A 21,923-nucleotide genomic window follows, 5' to 3' on the forward strand; every position below is an offset into this window, starting at 1 on the left:
GCAGGTGCTGCCATGCATGGCCACCAAGTGTGGCATAGCCGATGGGGCTGGCAGGGGAAATACTTTGCGGAGGGGGGGCAGGTTTGGGCCAGGGCTCGGCCGGCCAGGGTGTGGGGTGCTGTCCCAACACACAGGGCTGGCTGGAGGGAGCAGCTCCCAGGGGGGTTTGTGCCCCCCGTGGGGTGACTGTCCCCTTCTGGCCACCCCTCGAGGACCTTTGCTTTGCAGGGAGCTTTCTGGGGCCTGATGGCGGGGCTGGCGCTGGGGCTGGCCAGGATGGGGCTGGAGCTGACACACCCCACGCCTCGCTGCGGGGTCCCCGACCGGCGGCCCTGGCTGCTCGCCGACATCCACTACCTGCACTTCGCCGTGCTGCTGTGCGCCGCCACGGGCGCCATCGTGGTGGGGGGCAGCCTGCTGGGCCCCCCGCCCGCCCCGGCCCGGGTGAGCAGGGCACCCGGGAGCCCTCACCCTGGTCCCACCGGAGCTGTCGGTGTCACCCAGGTGCACTCTGAGCTCGGCCGGGGGGTCCCCATGGGGGAGGTCTGGCCAGGGGGTGTTTTCTCACCAAATCTCGCCTCGGTTTCCAGCTAAAGGATCTCACCTGGTGGACCCTCTCGCGGGAGCCCCCCCAGCTCTCTGTGGACGGCACATCCCAGGGACCCCTCGACGGTGAGTGTGTCCTCAGGGGTGTCTGGCAGGGGAGGCATCCCCATGAGTAACAGGCAGCAGGACAGCATGGATGCCCCGTGCCTCAGTTTCCCTGGGGCTGTGCCACCCACGTGGAGGTGCAGGTCCCTGTGGCCCCCTGTCCCCAACACTTGCCATCTTTCTGTGCCAGGTTCCTGCTCAGTCACCCCGGGCAGCCAGCAGCCATCAAAGGCCGAGGGACCCCCGGCCACGGCCCTCAGGGACACCACGGAGCCCCCCTTCTGGGCCCGTGTCTGTGGCATCAACGCCCTTGTGCTGATGTGTGTCAATATTTTCTGCTACGCCTATTTTGCGTAGCGGCCTGCCAGCTCCTGGGGAGGGGGTGGATGGAGCTGGGGGGGCAGAAATGGGGATTGGGGTGATGATAGTTTTTATTTGTCACGTTTGGGATGTGGGATGTTTAAACCCACTGGTGCAATGAGCTGGGCGTTCTCAGCACCGTGGATCCTGAGTGCATCACGGGGGGCTGTGAGGGGTGTGGGGGGGCATTTGTGGGGGCAGTGAGTCCCTGGGAGGGGTCTGGGGTGAGGTATTGGAGGGGGGAGAATGGGGGCTGCAGGGGAAGCCAAACCACAGCGAAGCAGCAGGCACTCACACAGGTGTGGGACCACTGTGGTGGTGGTGGAAAGGCAGCAGCCACACTCGAGGGTGTCACCCAAACATGTTGTACTCACTCTAAATAAAAAATAATATTAAAAAAAGCCACAATTTGCAGCTATGAACAGCACCAGCAGGACTGAGTCCCTCGGACCAGCCTCCCCGCGCCCCGGCATCCCTCCCCGGCGTCACCCAGCCGCATCCCGGCCGCCTGCAGCCCTCCTTGGAGCTGGGGCTTCGCTTCCAGGGTCTGGAGAGGAGCGAAGGTTCGGGGCACCGTGCTCGTCCCCTCTGTTGCTGCCACTCCACCAGGCTGTGCCTCTGGGCAAGTTTTTCTGGCCCTGGTTCGATGCTCTGTGCTCCCTCCCCAGGGAGCCAGCCCGCAGCAAGAGGCGATGCCTGGGATGGGGCCGTGGAGGTCTCCAGGGTCGGGGGAGCAGGCAGAGCTGTGGCTGATGTTTTTGGGGTGCTGGAGCCTGGCAGCCCCCTGGATGGGGACCATCGCCAGCCTGGTCCCTACCTCCAGCACAGCCCACATGGCACTGGGACCTCGTGCGTCGGCAGCCCAGCGTGGGGACTGCACCATCCGTGGGGACGAAGGGACGTGCAGGCACGAAGCAGCTCCGGTGAGTGGGGGGCACCCGCAGCGCCGGCGGCAGCTCACTTACGGAGGGGGTGGACGTAGTTGCGGGGAAAGAGCCCGACGCGCCCATAGATCTTCCCCTGCCACCAGTTGGGGTCGGGGCAGCCCAGGACCTCGATGATGTCCCCGCGGAGGAAGGGCAGCTGGGAGCCGTCGTGGGCCGAGAAGTCGAACTGAGCTTGCACGAATTTGGGTCTCCTCACCTGGAGGGAAGTCGAGGGCAGGGGTTGGGGGGGTGGGGAGGTGCCCTTAGTCCCCAGCATGGCTGGGATGCCGTGCCACCGCATGGCAAGGACCAGCCTTGGGAGGCCAGAGCATTGAGGGCGCAGGGGTGCCTGGGGTGCCCGCTGCAAGCCCAAGAGACGTGAGGTAGGGAAATCCTGCCGTGGGAAGAGCTGGAGTGCTGGGGACAGCCCCAAGTGCAGGGCAGAGCCCGGGCTGCATAGGAGCACCCTGGGGTGCAGGGCAGAGCCTGGGGTGCACAGGAGCACCCTGGGGTGCAGGGCAGAGCCTGGGGTGCACAGGAGCACCCTGGGTGTAGGGCAGAGCCTGGGGTGCACAGGAGCACCCTGGGTGCAGGGCAGAGCCCAGGGTGCAGGGGAGCACCCCAGGGCACAGGGCTCCCTGTTCCTGCTTCCTGGGAGAGCCGAGATGGGTGCCCAGGGGACCCCTGTCCCTTGGAGGCAGCTGGCACCGCTCTCCATCCCAGGTCCTTCCTGGGCCCCTCCGGGTGCTGGAGCCGCCCCCAGCCCAGCTCCCAGGACCCAGTTTCGCTGCCTCCACAACCACTGCCCCAGGGCTCGGCTTTGCTGGAACTCGCCCGAAGCACAGTCCAGGGTGAAGCAAGACCAGGAGGGTGCTGCTGACCCACTCAGGGTTAGGGGCTGCTGTCCTGTGCCTCAGTTTCCCCATGGACCATAGTGGGGCGGTGGCAGCCCTGGTACTGGGGGAGCAATGGGGTATCCCAAAGGGGATCAGACGTGGGCTCCCAGCCCAGCCCCGCTGCCAGCCGTGCCATCACCCTGCGTCCCAGCCCTGTGCGTCCCCCTGACGGTACCTCCTCGCTCTGGTCCTCGTCCCGGAGGAAGATCTGCTGCTTTTTGGCGATGGTGGTCGTCCTGTAGAAATCCACCAGCTCGTTGAGGGAGTTGAACTTTTCCTCCCAGAGGAAATATTTGCCATTCTTCTCCCTGAGCACCTTGAAGTGCTGGACGTGCTGCCCGTAGCTGTGGAGGGAGGATGGACGTTACCCCGGCCCCGGGATGCTGGCAGCACCCAGACCCCATTTTGGCATCGTGAGCAAAGCCCAGGGGCTGCTGGCTGGGCTGGGTCTCTGGAGGGGCTTTCCCTTGATGTGTACCTGGGGGTGGCACTTTGGGGTGCCCACACTGCGGGGCTGGCATGGGGCCACTGCGGGGACCTGCCACTGCCAGGCCCCCGGGCAGGGGCAGGGACCTGGCTGTGCTGGTGACGCACAGCAGAACATGGTTCCCTTTCATTATGGGCAAGAACCTCCTTAAACGCTTAATTAGAGATCAGCAGTGTGAGAAAGTGCCTGGCTGGCCTGGGGCTGGCTCCTGCTACCCCAGCCCCGGGCAGGGAAGGGGCAGCGATGGGGTGAGAGGCCCCGAGGGCACGCTCTGTCCCTTGGCTGGCTGCTGGTGCCAAAGCCATCGTCCCCATGGCACTGGGATGCTGCATCCCCTCGTCCCTGGGCATGCTCTGGGCAACTGGTTCCTCTAGGCCGTGTTCCCACATGGGTGTACTTAGGGGCACCCCAGCGAGGGACCCCGGGTGAGGCAGCGATGCAGGCAGGGTGCAGGAAGCGGCAGAGATGGAGGCGGAGTGCGAGGCTGCAGAGGGGAGGAAGGAGAGGAAGGAGAGGAAGGCCCTGTGCGAGGCTGTGCCTGGATGTGAGGGGCCAGGGCAGGGCAGGGTGCTTGCTGCTGCCCCAGCACCGCAGCGGGAAGCACTTGATGCCCTCGGTCCCCAAAGCGGGGGCTGCGGGGAGACCTCTGCCCATCCCGCCACGTGTCCGCCTGCATCCCCCAGCCACTTACTTGACAGAGATGGAGAACTCCCCCGGGGTGCTCTCGCTGTCACGGATCAGGAAGGCTCCCAGGTGCTTGCGCTGGAGGAGCTGCTCCTCTGCCAGGTGCCGGGAGATCCTGCCCGCGTACCACCTGCAAGGGGCACTGGGCTCAGCCGCGCGGGCACCCCTTGGCACCCTGGCGCTGCACTCCCCCACCCTGAGAGCCCTGGTGCCGGCGGGAGCAGGGTCCCCGTGGGGCTGGGAACCCCCCACAGAGGTTTCTCCCTTCCCTTGCCCTCTCTTTGATTTATCACAGCGCTTTCACAGAGGGGGGGGACCGCAGGGCGCTGCGGGCGCAGACGTGTCCCCGTGCGCTGCCTCCTCCACGCAGGCTTCGTGCAGCACCGACAGCCGCGACCGCATCCTGTCACCCGGCTCGCCACGTCACACGCCTCGTCCCCTGCTTTGCTGCCTGTCCCCCCGCTCCTCCCCACCGTGTCCCATGGCCCCCCCTGGGAACAGCCCTGCCAGGTGTTACGGGGTGGCGGTCTGCAGGGCAGAAACCCTCTGTGCCAGGATGAAACCCTCCCTGCCTGCACTGCTGGCAGCAGCAGAGTCCCCGTCTCCCATCCCTGCCAAGGCTGTGTCAGTCTGTCTGGAAGCCCCAGGCCACGGAGACCCTCTGCTCCCTCTTAAAATTGCCCCGTGAACGATCAGCCACGGATGTGAGCACAGGGCATCTCCCAGTGCCAGCCCTCCAGGTGCTGCACAGAAGAGGCTGTGTCTCGCCTGTCCCCGTTTGTTAACTGAAGCTGGAGAGACAACGGGCCCTGCCCCGGGCTGCCCCGAGCCCACGCGTTCCTGCTCCCCGGCCGCAGCCCCGAGCAGGTTTTGCTGTGGCATTTAAATGTGATTTACCGGGGGATAATGATACATAAAACACAGGTTAAAACAGGGGTGGATTATGCCGGGCTTTAATAACGCGGTAATAGGATTGTGTCTAATGCAGTCGTAATCCCATAATGCTTTGTTGTTCCCCAATTATCATTTATTTAGCGGGCAGCCCAGTGTGAGGGTTGAATTACTGCGTGTCAGGGGTATGTGGGGACGCTGCCACGTCCTGGCCCCTCTGGCTATGGTGGCAATGGCAGAGTGACCCAGCAGACAGACCCCATCGCTCTGTGACTCAGTTTCCCCATGTCTGGGGCTACCCTGGCTCGTGGCAGCCCTTTGGGCATCGGGATGCACCGTTGGGATCACTGCTTGGGTGGTGGGACAGGACATCCTGGTGCTGGTGGCTGCTACTGGAGCGGGGCTTCGAGCCCTCCTTCCCCGGGCAGTGGGATGGTACTTACGGGTGCGGCTTGACCTTGATGTAGTTTTTGGGGACGAAGCCCTCGCAGCCGTACAGCTCGGCCTTGTACCAGTTCTGGTCATCTTCCATGTTGAGGATCTGAAGTGGGAGAGGAACAGGGAGGCATCAGCTTGTCATCAGTCCAGGGGGCTGCTGTCCCCCTGGGAGAGGGGCTGAGTGAGACCCCACTGCTGCCCCAAACCCCACTGAAACCTGGGGAAAAGGGGGCTCTGACAAAGGTGACATGGTTTGGGGGTGTTTGGGGGCACCTGCACAGAGCTGGCTGCTCCCCCCAGCCCTCCTCGGCTCACCGTGGCAGCCAAGGGGTGCCTGGCGTTGCCCCAAACCCCCAGCCAGGGAAAGAGGTAAAATCTGTCCCCGGAGGAGCTGGGGTGGCAGCCGGGCCCCCGTGTGCCCCCGGGGCGGTGGCAGCTGGGTGCTCCGTGGCAGGAAGCACCCTGGTGCGAGCAGGAGTGCTGACACCGGCTTCCGTGACACCATTTTCCAGCCTCCCACGCAGGGGCCGGCACAGCTGTGTAAACAGGATCCGAAACCCCGGGGGAAAACACGCCGGGAAGGCAGGGACGGGCACAGTGGGCTTGGGGCCCTGGGTTACAGCTGGGCCATGCCCTCACCCTCCCCGGGGCTGGCTGCACCCGTGGGTGGGGGGCTGCAGGGTGCCGGGGGGCCGGGAGGAGCTGTCGGCATCTCGGCATCAGCCCTGCAGAGAAGGGTGAGCAGCCAGGGAGAGGGGCAGGGTGCAGGTGCCCTTGACCCCATTGCAGGGCCGCAGTCCCCGGGCGATGTTTTGAGACCCCCCCCGAAGCTTTTTGGGCTGCCGGGGTGGCATCTGAGAGCCCGTCCCGATGCCAGCGCCTGGGTGGGGATTTGGGCACATGCTCCCTGCCCTGGGGTCCCTGCGGCCCCCAGTGCCTCTGTGGGGCAGGGAAAATGCGTTCCTGCCCCGGGTGCTGTCACAGAGCACAGCTGGTGGCACCGATGGCCAGGGCGGCCACGTGCCTCATCCCAGCTGGGACCTCTCTGGAGATGTGGCTGGTGGCACAGACAAGCGGGTACCCACCGCTGCTGGGGATGCTGCTCCGCACCCCAAAAACCTCAAGGATGGCTCCTTACACCCAAAGAGGCAACAAAACCAGGCACAATGAAAGCGCCGGTGTTGCCCCATGCCATGTGCCCACTCTGTCCCCCAAAGCAGCAGCATCCAACCCCCCATGGCTGGTGCCCCCGCCCCGTTCCCCGTACCTTCAGCGTGTCCCCTTTCTGGAAGGGCAGCTCGTCCTTCTCCGTCGCCTGGAAGCTGTACAGAGCTACCGACTCCATGGCGGTGGTGGCGAGGGGTCCCGGGGGCTCGGGGCTGCCTGGGGCTGGCGGCCCCACGCCGTGGGGCTGCGGGGGTATGGGGCGAGCGTGCGGCACGGCGGCAGGAAGCCGCGCTGATGTCAGCGCGCTGCCGGGGCGAGACGGCGGGTACAGCTGTGCCCAGATGTGCTGGGAGGGAGGGAGGGAGGGAGGGGGAGCCGTGCTGGCCTGGGGGCTCCATCTGCAAAAGGACCCTGGGTGCGTTGGCTGGCAGCATGATTCGGTATCGCCTCTGCAGTGGGTCACGGGCAGCAGCCATGGGGTTCTGGAGGGAAACAGGATGGCGATGGGCTGGACACAGGGTGAGGATGTGGGTGAAGTGTGTGTGGTGGGTCGGGAGTGCTGATGGGGGAGTCTCTGATGTCTTGTACGGGCCGAGCTGTGGCACGGCCTTTGAAAGGTGGCTCGGTGGGAAGGGTTGTTTCGGCTGGACGCTGGTTTTGCTTTGCTGCGAGGAATTAAACTGGGGGCAGCCGCAGCTCGATCCCTGCCCATGGACGTGGACATTTTCCAGCAAGGAGCAGGACGCTGCTGCCATCTGCCCGGGGAGGGACAAGCCGTGGTGCTTGTGAGGCCTCTGCGGGGACACCAGCTCAGTGATTTGCCTCCTCCAAACCTTAACCCCGCTTTCCAAGTGCCTCTGAAAAGCAAACGCTGTGTAACACCCCGCTGAGGCCATTTTCAGGGTCTCAGTGGCCATGGCAAGTGGAGAGGGATGTGTAGGGTGGCCCTGGGTGTCCCCACACCCAGCGAGGCCCCGCTCCCCAGTGGTTATCCCCAGCACGGCCATGGGACCTGCTGGTCCCAGGGGAAGCAGAGATGCTGGGAATGCCGGGGAGGGCAGGGGGGGGCATGGGAAGAGGCTCGGTATGCGCACGCCTGTCACGAGGAGGACGGGACTCAGCGAATCTCCGTGGTCTGGCGAGACCCAGGGGACGGGGCTGCAGCAGGAGGACGGCTGTTGGGGTGAGCTTCCTCTGCTGCTCACAGCCTTTCCCTGGAGAAACCAGCCCCAGCAGAGCCACTGCTCTAACCCCGCTGCCAGCCAAGGGCCTCGTCCTGTGCCCGCGTCCACCAGCACAGATGGGATGATGCTCAGCCCACGTGCAGGGGACCTGCTTGCAAAGGGCATCCGACAAGGCGGTGGTGGGGGGTGAGCCAGGCATGGAGCTGTCTGAGCACTGGGAGGGGGGTCGGTGTGGGAGAAATGCGCAGCCCAGGGAGCAGGTTAGCGTGGGGTGACGACCCGCCGTGCCTCAGGTGGGCACCGTGAGCAGTTTCGGGGCCTGGCTTCCTTGGGCTCGCAGCAGGGAGGCGTGAGGGGCACCTTGGGGTGTCCAGCCCAGAGCCATGCATGGTGCCATGCTGCCCTGCGTGACCTGCTGTGGGGTCACACGGGCGTCCCCAGGCCTTGGCGTGGTGGCCAGACTCAGGACCGGAGCAGGATTGGGTCCTGCCAGCAGATGGCAGCAGTGCCCAGGGGGACACTGGGGACACTGGGGACAGTGCCACATGCCTCTCCTCTCCTGCTCTAAGGAAGCCAGCAGCCCCTTTGGCATCCCTGTCTGGCCACCTCCAGCACCATGTCCCTCTCCTTGTCCCCTCTTCCCTTGCTTGGCTCCTTCCTGCTGCCCCGGCCGTGGTCCCTGCCCCAGGTCCAGGTCCCTTCTGCTCACTTGTGGCCCGCTCGTGGCTCACTGTCCCTGGCTGCTGGCTGAGCACACGTGGTCACTGAAGGGGTGACAGCAGCACCCGCACCCGAGGAGCGAGCTGAGCTGGACACGGGAGCAGTCTGCAGCCCCAGTTCTGGGTTGGGAGCCAAACGCTCCTGTGTTCAGCCAGTTTCTGGGTGCCCCATCCTGACTCACTGCCACGGAGCGGTGTGGGGTGCCCCGATGCCAGGGGGGGAGCAGGGCCCAGCGTGGTGGTTGGTATGTGGGTGGCATGATGCTGCCTCCCATGAACCCCTCGAAGGGCCCAGAGCATCCTGGCACTGCAAAACTGGAGATGCCCGTCACCTCCTGGCCTCCAGCTGCTCCATTCCCTGGGAAAACCCTTCTGCCTGCTCACGAGCAGCCCCAAAGCTGCCCCTTCCCGTGCTCCCCAGAGCCCCCAGAAGGAGCTGGGGACCCCCGTGTGCCCAGCTGCTGGCCATGAGGCTGTGCTGCCGAGCCCTGCAAGGCTCAGCCCGGCAGCCAACGGCTGACTAACCACCGGCCTGAGGCATCCAAGAAACATCAAAACAAGTTTATTTCTTCCCCCCATCTTCCCTCTTGTGCCTTGTCAAACAGCCATGTTTTGTATAGCACACGCTGTACCGGGGCAGGGTAGAGCCTGTCCCCGCAGTGCCAGCCGTGAGCGGTGGGCGCTGAGCCGATGCCCGGCAGGGTGGGATCCTGGGGGGGTCTGTAGCCCCATCCCTGCACCCTTTGTGTCCCCAGAGGGACCCAGGAGGTGCCACGTGGTTGCCAACAGTTGGGTGTCAGAGCCTGCAGCCCTGAGCAAGGTGCTGCACGCTGCAAGCATCAGCCCGGCTTGCAAGGAGACCCCAAGGGCCGAGGAGGTGCAGTGGGTCACCCGAGGGTCCACAGCAGTGGGCGGGAGGGAGCCCACCCAGAGGGCCCACCCTGCCCCGGGTTTGGCCACCAGCCCACGCTGCCTCTCCCTCCACACAGGGGAGTTTTGTGACCCTGGGGACAGGCAGAGGAGGGTGCAGCCGGCTCTGGCATCACCCTGCCCCTCTGCAGGGCCACCCGTGGGCCGTGTGTCGGATGCTGGGAGCTGCCTGGAGCTCCTGCTGCCTCCGTCCCGGGTTGCCCAATCTGCTGAGCGCGTTTCATCAACATCCTGTGTTTACCTGGCTGCAAAATCCCCACGCAGGAGGGAGGAAGAGGAGGGAGGGGAGCCTCTTCCCCTTCTGCTGCGAGCCCGGGGAGCTTTGTGAAGGAGGCGACCCCGGGCTCCCCAGCTCCTCGCCGGCCGGTGCCCTCTGCGGGTCCTCGCTGTGCCATGGCCCACGGTGCCATTTGGGGGAGGGCAGGAGAGGAGGGGGTGTCTCAAGCCTGGCTTTGTCTCCTGTGGCAGGGCTCTAAGCCAGGCCTGGATGGCGGTGGGGCTTGCACCGCTGCAAGAGGAAACCCATGGCATGACCCTGCCCCGAGAGAGCCACAGAGAAAGGGGGCTGGTGGGACACTACGGGCAGTTCTCCTGTGAAGAAACCCCACAGCCCGCTCGCCTCCAGCTCTGCCTTCCCCGGCAGCACAGAGCCGAGGCGGGCGGCTGTGCAGTGTACCGTGGGCTGGCCGTGGTGGCCACCACGCTCTCCCCACACCCACACCCACAGCCTGAGCACCGGGCTGGGGCGACTCCTCTTGTCTCATCGGGAAGGCAGCCCCGGTGCTGCCGACTCAGCGCTGACAAGTCTGCGTTGGGCTGGGGATGGAGCCGGAAAGATGAGGTGATGGGGAGGAAGAGGGAGGGAAGGTCAGGTGAAGAAGGGAGGAGAAGGGGTGATGCTGGGGGTGGCTGCGGGGGTTCAGCCCGGCTTTAAGCTCGTGCCAGGGATGCTGCATGCGGATAAATCCAGGCACACGGGTCAGCAGGCGGCACCGCTGATGCCTGCACCACGCAGAGGTGTCGTGTCACCCCCAGCTGCCTGTGTGCCTGGGGACCGGTACCGACCCTTGCCAGGGCACGGGATGCGATGGGGATCCTCCATCTCTCGAGGAAATGGGTGCCCCACTAAGGCCCCGCACGCAGAGGAAGCAACATCCGGGGCTAGAAAACGCCACGTCAGTGCCCGTAAACAGGATTTCAGAGTCAGCATTTCCCCCCCACCCCGAGCAGAGGCCACGTCGGTAACTCCTGAGCATCAGACTTGTCCTTGTGCGTAACACTACTTCTCTACAAAGCCCAGCCCACACCGAGGAGCTTGTGTCACTGTTCACACCCTGGTGTAACTGAGCACAGAGTATGGCCAGCGCTGGGAGGATCAGACCCCTCTGAACCTCTCATCGTCCCGCAGGACATGGACGATTTACAGGAGGGGCAGCCAACAGACCCAGAGCCAGGTGGCCACGCTCGGTCCAACACAGCCACGGGAGGCCCCTTCAGGCACTGGTGGCCTCCAGCCATGGAGCCACATCTCCTCAGGGTCAACATGGGTGGTTGGGGCTGGTATTAGGGTTTCTGGGCTAGTAAATCAGAGTGGGTCCTACTTGCCCGTGGTATAGGCAGGATGGGAAGTGGGACTGTGCTCCCCAGGTCCAACAGGGGAAGCGTGAGGGCAGGAGGCTGGCGTGGGATCTCACTTTTGGCACTTGGGCCTGTCCCTGATGATGGATCTGCAAAAGGACTGGAAATTTTGAAGTCTCAGGTGTGGAATTCAACCCCAAAACTGCAGGAAAGGGTCACTGAGGAGGAGGTCATCCCAACCAGCCCCTTCTAGGGGATGTGCAGCCCTGGATGGCGGGTGGGACCAGTCTCCTGGGAAAGGGCCAAACACCATTTTGGTGAGGAGGGAGAGCCCAGACACAACGAGCAGCAGCCGTAGGGGCATCAACAGCGAACGCTTCCCGCAGGGCCCCTGGGACTCAGTTCTGGGCTGATGGATGTGAGCAGGGCTGGTGCCTCACTGTGGGGGCAGGCACTGTCTGTTTTGGTTCAGGGACACGGCTGCGATGGAGACTCAGGTGATAATCATTTGCATAATGAGTTAATTATCAGGGCAGCAACAGCTGAAGGCTGTTTGTCTCCCTGGGCCCTATAAAAGGAAATGGATGGCAGTGCTTGGGTTTGGGCCGATGAGGAGGGGCTGCTATTTGTTGTGGCTTGGAGATGCTCCTGAGAGCCTGCTGTTCCCTGGGATGGTTCCTCTTGGCAGCCTGGGACACCCCAAAAGCAGAAGGTGAGCAGTTTCTCTCTGTTTTTTCTGTAAGGTGTCCTCCCTCTAGCTGGCTGTGGCTTCCCTGCATGGGACCTGGAGAGGACTCAGCCATGTAGGTCTACCTGGATCAGGTACTCAGTGGCCAGCAGGAAGCAGTTCTTGCTGTGTGCTTCATGGCTGTGGTATTCTGGTCCTTGGGCTCTGCCCTGGGACCTTACCATGGTCACTGACATATCTGGGGGTAACTCTGAGATGTGCTGGGTGCTATCATCCAAGTCAAGCCAGGTTCTGCTTGAGGCTCTGTGAGCAATGTTTTCTGCTGAATGCTGCTCTGGGAATGTCTGACGGAGTCTTCTGGGGTGAGAAACTGCTGTGGTATCCGGCCCCCAATCTTCCTCCTTGGTGCTGGGCTGTCTACATGGGTTATGGGGAAGGCAAGGTCCCCGTAACAAGGTTATCTGGGTAGACTGGTGCCACAGCATGTATGGGAGTGGGGATTGCTCTGCCATCTCTTGTGGATCCTTAGGAGCCATCTGCAGACAGCCAGGGCTGGAGACCCACCATGCTGCACGCTGAGCACAGCAAGAAGATGGAGAGGGTCACATCACTGCTTTGTTTTGCCCAAGAGAGAAATCAGAAGGGTTCCTTTAACTGGAAGCTCCAAAGAAGTCAGGCAGGGAGGTGTGGGCTTTGGGTGTGGAGGCTATTTGCTGTCAGTGTTTGCCATGGAGGAAGGCTCCTCGCCCTGAGCAGGAGACAGAAGTAACCACCCATGGGTAGGGGAGCTCTGTGGCTCCCAAAGGACTTGTTTTAGAGGAAGTGTAGGTTTGGTCATATCCCGACACAGCCTGGTGCTTGAACAGATTCTGAGAAGCTCCCCCTCAACAACAGCATCTGTTATTTTTCTAGGATTTAAAAAGAAAAAAGCCAAACCAAGAAGCCTTGCGCCGCTTGCGTAGGTGAGGGGACCATGCTGTCACCGCCGTGATTCACTGGGGAGGGCTGTGATTTCCGAGAACAGAAACGATGTAGGGAGAAATTCTGAATGATTGCTTGCGGAGGGGTGGCTGAACTCTCCACTGGAGAAGTAGTTGGATTTCGGTTCCTCCTTAGGGCTGGCTTGTTAACAAAGAAGTTATTAATAACCAATTAAGCCAGAGCTCACGTCACACCTTCCTCTGGAAGTGTGGCAAGAGCGTCCGCAGTTCCTCCTTCGGTACCGTACCTACCCCGCTGCTTCGGCTGGAGGAGCGTGGGGGGCAGATCTGGGCAGGGGCCTTGTCACCGCGGGGTTGCTCTGGGGGATGCTTCCCAGGCAGGGACGTGGGGGACCACCGGTGCAGAGGTGACCTGGGACTCGGCCGCAGTGCATTTGGCTCGCTTTGGCTGAGCTCGTGGTGTCGAGGGGAGTGGGTGTGCAGATGAGGAGCCCTGTGTGGCAGGTTTTTGGTCAGTGCCAGGGCAGCTCACAGAATCAATGAGGTTGGAAGAGCCCTCTGGGATCATTGAGTCCAACCATTGCCCTGACACCACCATGTCAACTAGAGCAGGGCACTAAGTGCCATGTCCAGGCTTTTCTTAAACACCTCCAGAGATGGTGACTCCACCACCTCCCTGGGCAGCCCCTTCCAGTGTCTTGCTGAAAGATGGTGTGGGGACAGCCCGGGGCAGAGGGCCAGAGGCCGGAGGGAGGAGGCTCGCTCGCCTGCTGCTTCCTCGGGCTGAGGATGTGCGTGTTGCCGCATCCCCGGCCGGGCTGGCGACGCGCCGGGCAGCGGGGAGGAGGCAGGCGGGCTGCTGGAGCTGGGCCCACCGGGATAATTCACGGAGCGCCGGATGCGCTGCAAAAACCCGAGAGAATCCGGGCACTGTGCTCCTCCTGAAACCGCCTATTCAGGGGAGAGATGGGGAAGACAAGAGGGAGGAAGCGGAGGGAAGATGGAGCACTGAAGCCTTCTGTGTCTGGCCGGTGACGGATGCAGGTGCAGCTGCGGATTCCCCGGACGCTCCAGCTGCTCCACACCGCCCTTTCCTGCGGGGAAGGAGGAGACGCACTCAGGAGTCCCCATCAGCTCCACTTTCACTCTGATTTATTCCCGCTGCTGCAGTGTCCGATGCGGCCTTTTTTCCCTATAGAGCTGGGCCTTGAGGTGGCAGGTCTGTGAGGATTCTCCGAAGTCTGATCTAGGGTTGAGCTGTTCCTCGTTACTATGACCCCTCTCCCCTCCCCAGCTGCCCATCTTCAGGAAATGTTTAGAAATTAAGTAGCTGTGAAAACTCTGCCCAGACTGTCGTCAGCTTGGGCTGAAATGAGCAAGCAGCCTCAAAGGTTACGAGGGGGAATCCACATGCGTGGCCTTGCCTGTCCCTACCCACACAGCTCTACTGCATCTGCTTCCCTTCAGAAAACAGAGCTAAATAAAGCTGCTGCCGTTGCTTTGGTGGCACAGTACTCTCATGCCATCTTCCTGAGTGGTGATTTTTGCCTGTGCGAGGCAAGAGGAAAGAGTGGGCGAAGATTTTTGGGATGCCACAATAAAACTGATGGATTCTTCCCCGGGGCTGTGTTGGACTGTGATTTCTGACACATCAGCTGTGGAAATCCAGGATAATTTCACTAAAGCCTCTCCAGATATCTGCCTGTGTAAATGAGACCAGGATCTGGCCTGACTGTTTTAAAGACAAACTGCCCAGGGGAGAGCTCCAAGATGCATGCTCTTGATTTCTGCCTCTCACAGCAAATGCTACATGGAGCACTCCTACAAGGCAATTCTTCATTTAAAATGGAAAATCAAGACACTGCTTTCTTTAGAAACGTTCCTGCAGGGCTGGAAGTGACAGCGTTTCTTTTGATGAAAGAGTTCATGAGATCACCAGGGGCCTGGGCCACCTCCCTGTGAAGCTGATGGCAAAGGAACAGCATGGCTGGGCTCACCCTGCAGCGTGGGTTGAGTGATGTAAGGCACTAACGTTAGCACAGGCAATAAAAACCTTTCCCACGCAGGTGTACGCACAGCATGTGCATACATAGAGGTGCACTTGCAATATCTAGCAAAGTATATAGCAAAATACTCTGTTATAGGTCTGTGTTTATGTTAAATGTTCCTTTCAGCAAGCATCTGAAATGCAGATTTGTTGTCTTCCTTCCCTCTCTTCCTCTCTCAGGCTGAAAGAGGAACTGGGTTTGGGTTTTGCTGGGTTTTGGCCTTTGCTGGGGAGCTGTGGCTGGCTGACTGTCTTGGTCATTACAGGCTTTGCATGTCCAACTGCCTTGCCAGCTTGTGGAGCTGACGATTAGGTGGCAGTGGGATGTAATGGTGTGTTATGTCCACATATTGATGTTACACGATGGTCTCCTGCTGTGCTGGAGAAGGGTTTGGGAGGGGGCTCTTGAGTATATCATGCTGAATGGCCCTGTTGGTCCTCCCAGCTGCAGGGACTGGGATTTCTGCCTCTCTGGACTTGGCCTGGGAGCAGGGGGTTGGAGGGACCACAGGGCACCTGATTCCTTGCAAGGGCTGAGATGAGCAATTAAATTCGGGCAAGAGTTTGATCTTGGGCAAACTCCAGCTCCAAGCGCATCAGGCAGAGTGGAGAGCGGTGTGCAGGAGAGTGGGGCCCCCCTGGATGCTGAGGGCTTAAAAAGCATACCACCTGCCTACAGGGCTTGGTAGAGGCTTTAGCCTCCAGGGTGTAAAACATGTTGGTTAATGGAGAGTCTGGGGAAAGGCATACAGGGATGGAGGTTTTGGGAGAAACCATGACAGCCTGTTCAGAAGAGCTGAGAAACAGCACGTGAATGCTGCACTTGGCCTCTGCTTTCAAAAATGACATCCAGGCAGGTTTGAAGTGCAGAGCTGGGAGCCAGCACGTGGGCATGACAAGAGCATCTATCCTGCTTAAAGCCAAAGGTGTCCAGTCCAGAATCCCTACACCAGTAGTGGTCCATAGTGAATGCTGGAGGACGAGTACTGTCCTGTGCAGGTGTCACAAGCTGTTCTTCCAGCTCACTGGTGACAGGTGTGGGGTTTTCAACACATCAGGCTGTTCAGGCTGGTTTGGCTCTCACCCTTACTCATTGGGTTATTCCATTCATGCATCTCAGCAAAGGCTGCTTTCAATATTGCTAAAATCTATTGTGGCTGTGCCACGGTTTGCACCTTCCACCCCCCAACATGCTCCGAGTGTCATGCAAGCATAAAAAGAGGCTTCTTGAGGGATAGAGGAAACTTACTGTCTGTAGCAACGTGCTTTGCAGTTATTTTTGATTGAGGTTGAGGCCACTGTGGTTTGTGCCCCAGAAGAAACCAGGCTGTGCACAGCCAGTTCCCAGCAGCGCTGGTGTTTGCCCTTTACCTTCTCTGATCACAGAGATGTTTGATTTCTAAAAATCAGAAGGGAAATGAGTTCCTTTGACTTCCTCTAATGTTCACAAGGTCGGGGAGCAATCCTGCATTTCTCCATCTCATTCAGTCCATAAGAATGTGGAAGCTTGTAGGAGTATCAATTACAGCCAATTATAACCTGCTTGACTAGCCAAGATGCTCAAGTGGCTACTGAAACCTGCTGTCACTGAAAAGAGATGTTTTTCTTCAACCAAGGAAGCCTTCTGGTTTTGAGGAGCTCACAGAGCAGTTCAGCAGGACTGATCCATGGAGCAGTTTGGTCGGATAGTGTTAGAATTAAACACGTTCCTGAGAAATTCTTGCCTGCGGTGCTGTGCAGCTTGTTTGCTTTGTGGAGTCCTGATGGCTTGTCATGAATCTCTTCCAGCCCAGCTGGTGAATTTTTTAATCTGCTTGTTGATTACACAGGGACCATGTATTTACAGCTCTGCACTGTTGTTTAGGGTTTTTTTTTTTTGCATTACAAAACCACTTGCAAAGCCCTGTTGAGGATGAGACATTCTGTGATGGGGCAGCAGCGACAAGCTCAGAGTTGCATGAATACAGATATGAAAGCTGCAACTGGATTTGTGAGCCTGGGCATGGAGGAAGTCACTTGCAGAAGTGTGGGAATCAGAAACCTAGAAACTGGGCCAAGTAATTAAGTGGCAGGGTGGGTGCTGTGCAGACACAAACCAAAGAGACAGCCCTCAGTTTTCATCTGTCAAGGGGAAAAACTACCCGCTTTTGAGCTGTGATAATCGGTGATGGGCATCCAGCTGCAACCCAGGGACATGGCAGCACTGTGTTACCCACCCCTTGGATTAAAAGAGACAGAGCTCAAAATGCCTGTGGCTTCCAGTACTTGGGGTCTTGTCTTTGCTACTATGTCTGCGAGCAACACGATGAAATTTGAACTAAAAATGGCTGTAGCTGTACAGCTTAGTTCCCAGGGTTATAAGCTGATGTGGTTTTCCAGACAGCCTGTGCTGCCAGGCATAGCTTGCTGTGGGGTGCTCTGGGAGCAGAGCACACATGAAGGAAGCTCCTGTTGAGCAGATGATGCCCCAAGTCTCTGTGTGAGCACCACAGTGTGTGGTGTGAGAATGGTGATTTCGGTGTTGGTACCCCTGATTCTCCCCAGGTAAGTGGTAGATGGATCCCTGCACCTACCGCCTGTGGCCAAGGAGGTGCTTTTCTCATGGGCCCTGGATTTTTATGCTTAAATGTGAAACTCTTTGTACTTTAGTGTACCACGTCCTCTGACAGCAGTGACCACTTGTTGGCTGCTTGGTTGTAGGTAACACTTCACTTCCCCCCTTCCTTTCTATTAGTGTACAAAGTCTTTGGCCTCCCTCTCCATCCAGATAGGACCAGCCTAAATCACTGTCTCAGCCCACCAGGAGAGAGGAGACCCAATTTCCAGATGATGCTACAGAGCCAGCAGCACAGCTCCTCTTGCTCTCCTGATACTTTCCTCATTGTGAGCCCCACAGGGTGATTTCCCTCAAGGTGAGAAACAGCTGGGAGGTGTGAGGATAATCCCTGGCCATGTGAGATCCTTGTGCAACAACAGGAGTCATCCTGCAGTTTGTTATTATGAAGCCTCGATCGGTCTGAGGATGGGCCTGGGGCGAAAGGGAGGGATTGACTCTTTGGGTGACATTCTTTGGATGGCTGCAGGAATGGCGAAGAGGAACTCTGATGGGTGACGTTGTCCAGCAGCTCCTTCCTGTCAGGAAGTTCTCCCTTCATGGCAAGGAGGAAGTCAAGAGAGATAATACAAACTGTTCCAACCGCAAAGGAATCCTTGTCCTCCAGCATGGGCTTAGAGGCTCTGCCTTGGCGACTTGCTTTGGGGAACCAGATGGCAACACTAAATGAACCCATCTTCACTACAAATACCCTGTGCCTGAGTCTGCCGCTCAAAGCTATGCAGACAGTCCCAATGGGTGAGTGCTCCCAGCCTGGGAACAAGCAGCAAATCCAGGATTTTTAGGTCAAATGTGCTGATTGTATCTTATTAAACAAGAAAAACACCTCTTCACCAGTCAGTGGGGCCCTGCAGTGGTCCTGTCCCCTCCTTTCTGCTGCTGTGAGTGCTCATCTGACCTTTTGGTGAGCTGGTTCAGGGAGTTAAACTGGCTGAGAAGTAACCCTCCCCCCCCCCCCAAAAAAAGTGATTAATCTTCACTGTAGATGGTATGAGCTGGTGGTGGTGGTAGGGAGGGAATGGGAATGGGTGGTGGAGGAAGGGCAAGAACCACAACACTGACTTAGGTCAATTAAAACTGTTGTGGAATTTCACCCTAAGGCTTCAGTGGGATTTAAGGTAAGCAACTCAGTAGCCCTGGCTTCTCGATGTGGCACAGGGAGAAACTGCACCTACAGAGCAGTAAGGGGAAAGGAATGAGGGAAGGTGCCCGCAGATGAGAATGGCTCTTACTTCTAAAGAAACACAACACTGGGTAATTACTAGAACTAAGCACATTTCAAACGTCACTGCCTCTTGCACTGTCAGTGCATATTCATTTCGAGAAAAACAGAATGTGCTGGGGTTGCATTCTCTCTCCTCTTTTCATGAATCTGCTAACGTGTTCAGAAAAGGTCTGTTTTGAAAGCCCATATTAGAGGTGTATTAATTTTGAACTTGTAAAAACGAACATTTGCATTGGAAACAGTTCTACAAGTTTGCATCACAAATGAAGCTAAAAGCCTCACGCTGGCCGTAAGCATGCTCTATTCTCATTAAACTTGGGTTAATTCCAGCTGAACTCAGGCCCGGGCTTACTGGGCTGTACTCTTCCCCCATTGACCATCTTTCTGTTCTACACTTATTTAAAGGTGTTTGAAGAAACCAGACGATGTATGATAGGAACTAAACTTTTATTTTGGTTCTCCTTGGCTTGTAGACAAATGTGTGGTAGGGCTGCAGACCCTGTGGTTCCATGTGTCTAATCAAAGCAGACAAGAATGTAACTCAGACTTTGCATATTTCAATGAAATATTCATGAATTGAGGAGGGAATAACCTGGGGTGAACATCACTCTGTGTGAATCTGAATGTATTCTGTATCACTGTCAGCAACATGCAGACAACTCAGAAAATGCAGAAGAGGGCCTGGGCTTGTCGAGAAATGTCTCGCTGCTTTGGCTCGAAGGACAATAATGATTGCATTTGCCCAGATTCTCATTTAATTAGTGGCTTTCCAAAATTGGGCACTTAAGGACTTAAGTCCCTATTTACCCCATGTGGAAGCATGTGGCTTCCCAGGAGGCTGAGAAATGCCAGCTCCCACTGGAGCCGGTGCGAGTGGAGGGTGCCCAACCTCCTGAGACATGAGGCAGGTTCTTACTTGGCTACTTAATACGGACTTAAGTGCTGAATATTAAACACACATTCATTAGATGATGGTAGTCTCTGTTTGAATTGATTGATCTGAAGACCTATAGGTTAGGAGTGGGAAGGAAAACCGGTAATGGAGCAAAAATGACTGTGATTTAGAGGTCGGATTGCATACAGCTAGAGCCATGCATCAGGGTAATGAGATTCAGTCTTGTTTGGTTACAAGCGCTGGAGACAGAAGCAGAAAATGCGATCCACCAAGCCAGCTCTCAGGAAATGAGAAACAATAGAGTGAGGAAATCAAATTTCTAACTGCAGGGATATATTTATCAAGTTTCCTTCAGATTTTTTGCAGAGCATTTGGTGTTCTCCGTGCAGCTTTTTTTCTGTATTTTTTCGGTCAGCCGACATATGGCTGGAGGATTAGATCACTGTAAAGCACCGTTGTTTGTGACCTATTTGCTAATGCGGGGCTGGGGTCAGCGAGAAGAGACGAATGTACTTGTTGTTCGGTGATTTTTCACGTGCCGTCCCTGTTGTCACTCACACTGTGGCCAGACATTTGGAACAAACTCATTAGCTAATTAGTGGTGTGCTCAGCCCCACGTGGCGGTAGTCGCTGTGTGGGCGATATTCACGTTATGGCTGTGGAACAGGCCCTCCCGTGGCTTCCTGGCAGCCGCTCTTCGCTAGGTTAGCCGGGAGGGCAGCCGTGGCCGGGCAGCGTTGGGGGAGGCTGCGCCTGCCTTGTCTGTGCTCGGAGAGTCTCTTGCGTACCAGACATCGCCCTGCAGTGCTGCTCACTATCCTCCTGCTCCTTGCCATGCAACAACCCCTCTACTCCCACTCACTGGATCTGCTGCTGCCATCTCCTTTCTCCATGCAGACTGCTCAGCTACTAGGGAGGTGCCACGGCTATCGGCTTCGGATGTTGAACTCATTTTGCAAATAATGGCCTTGAACTCTGGCTCTGCCAACGCAGCTGAAATGTTGTGGGCTGGGAGCAATTTGATAGAGTGGCTCGGGTCAACATCCAAGGCGTGGTACAGCCTGCTAGAAAGAGGGATGGGGCAGCGCTGGGGTGGAAAGCTTTCTACTCTAGCTCCTGGGTTTAAAATCACAGGACAAATAGCAGTGACGTCCTGTTGCTAACATGAAACAAGGGCTATAGATCCACCGCCATGCGTCCCCTCTCACTGGGGATGTCCTCAGGGGACCACCAGAAGGGATTGTCCCTTTGCAGCCTGGGCAAATCTCCCCTGGTGCAGCTGTATCACAGCCTGTAGTACAGGCCAGTGTCACAGGAACACCACAACGTAAGGCATGAACACGGGCATAATAAAAAAAGTGTAATTTTACTTGGCTGGCTTGTTTTGCTTGCACTAAGTGGCTGGATCTGGTTGATAGAAAATAGAGTTTTGTTGATAGAGGCGTGCCAGCTGCAGGAGCCCTTTGCTGGGTTTGTTGTTTCGTACACTTGTGCTGTAGACAGAAGCACCTGGGACGGAGCTGGGAACAGAGAGGAAGCCGCCTCCTGCTTCGGAGTGTTGTCCGCCCAGACTGGAAGGAAGGCAGGCAGGAGAGGAGGCAGCAGGAACAATCTTGTTCTTCCCATTTTATTTTAACCAAGAGCTTTCTTGTTCTTTAGAGCTGTCAGCACCTAATCATTAGGATTAATGAACGTGCACAGAAACGTTAGGTTTCCATCATTGCCATATTCTTCTAAAGAAGAAAAGCGGGAAGTATTCTTTCAGCTCCTGCTGATAGCATCAGATGCGTGCCGATCCTTTATTTTTTTCACCCAGAATTTAATTCTGCCTAGCTCAAGGTTAACAGCTAAGCCAGCATGGCAGCTAGCTGCAGAAGACTTGGCTTCCCAGCTACCAGATGGTATTCAAAGCATTCAAACTTGCAGCCTTTCTAAACAAGCTGCTTTTAACGCAGCTTACTCGGTGGTTCACTGCAGTCCCCGTTCTTCCGTATTTCAACCTCGATCCGTCTCCTGTTGAGGTCGGCAGGAATTTTGCTACCGACTCCACGGGAGAAAGGGCTGGGCTGTAAGTTTGCAGCGCTCGGCCTGACCTTCCTTTCACTTGAAAAGCAATACCTTATAAACTGGATTTTGCTCCGAGTTTGCTTTGTTTTGTTATGCTTTAGTGAGGCAAGATTCCTCGAGAATTTGGGTTTTAAATGACCAGTAGCACTCCCCAGAGCCAGCTGTAATACCAGCAGAGTCCTGCGAGCCAGCTTCTCCCCTGACCTGCACCAACCCCGACTGTCTCCCAAACAGCGACGTCCCGTTTCCTTGAATTGTCTCCCGGTTTTATGATGGGAACAAATATATTCAGGGAGAACTACAATGAGACCACTAACCTGCGATCCCGGACACAGGTTTAGTCATTATCCCCAGAGGGGAAGGACGTGTGCTCTAACCCACCCAGACTGCCCGGCTCCTCCTGCCGAGTTCATGCCTGTGTGTCTCCACTGACCTCCCCTTCTGATCACCATTGTGGCGACCAGAAAGCTCCCTCCTGCCACCCCAAAGTGTACCCCGATCCCTAAATGCTGTTATTTTGTATTGGTGCCTTCGG

The 21,923-nt window shown here is 57.9% G+C and overlaps 2 protein-coding genes across 4 annotated transcripts in view; one reads left to right on the plus strand and one right to left on the minus strand.

Moving 5' to 3' along the window:
* SLC5A10 (solute carrier family 5 member 10) overlaps positions 1-1,008 on the plus strand; it is a 39,002-nt gene extending 37,994 nt beyond the window's left edge. For all 3 annotated transcript variants that reach the window (XM_068422168.1, XM_068422169.1, XM_068422170.1), the window contains 3 exons: positions 229-444; positions 591-676; positions 912-1,008. In XM_068422168.1, coding sequence (XP_068278269.1) covers positions 229-444; positions 591-676; positions 912-1,008 — 399 coding nt within the window. The remainder of the gene's footprint in view (positions 1-228; positions 445-590; positions 677-911) is intronic.
* Positions 1,009-1,968: 960 nt separating this feature from the next.
* On the minus strand, positions 1,969-6,678 carry GRAP (GRB2 related adaptor protein). Its single transcript, XM_068423563.1, has 5 exons — positions 6,601-6,678; positions 5,339-5,436; positions 4,012-4,134; positions 3,009-3,177; positions 1,969-2,154 (listed from the first exon to the last, which is right to left on the minus strand). The coding sequence occupies exons 1-5, from the start codon at positions 6,676-6,678 to the stop codon at positions 1,969-1,971; spliced, it is 654 nt and encodes a 217-aa protein (XP_068279664.1).
* Positions 6,679-21,923: the final 15,245 nt, after the last annotated feature.

The sequence above is a fragment of the Nyctibius grandis genome, chromosome Z, assembly GCF_013368605.1.
Source record: "Nyctibius grandis isolate bNycGra1 chromosome Z, bNycGra1.pri, whole genome shotgun sequence".
In the NCBI taxonomy this organism is placed as follows: domain Eukaryota; kingdom Metazoa; phylum Chordata; class Aves; order Nyctibiiformes; family Nyctibiidae; genus Nyctibius; species Nyctibius grandis.

Bases quoted from the DNA above. Each gene is read 5' to 3' on its own strand.
- GRAP (XM_068423563.1), bottom strand. From the start codon at position 6,678: ATGGAGTCGGTAGCTCTGTACAGCTTCCAGGCGACGGAGAAGGACGAG. The intron at 5,437-6,600 runs GTACGGGGAACG...CTCCCACTTCAG, and splicing joins AGAAAGGGGACACGCTGAAG to ATCCTCAACATGGAAGATGA. The intron at 3,178-4,011 runs GTAAGTGGCTGG...CTCCCTCCACAG, and splicing joins GAGTTCTCCATCTCTGTCAA to CTACGGGCAGCACGTCCAGC.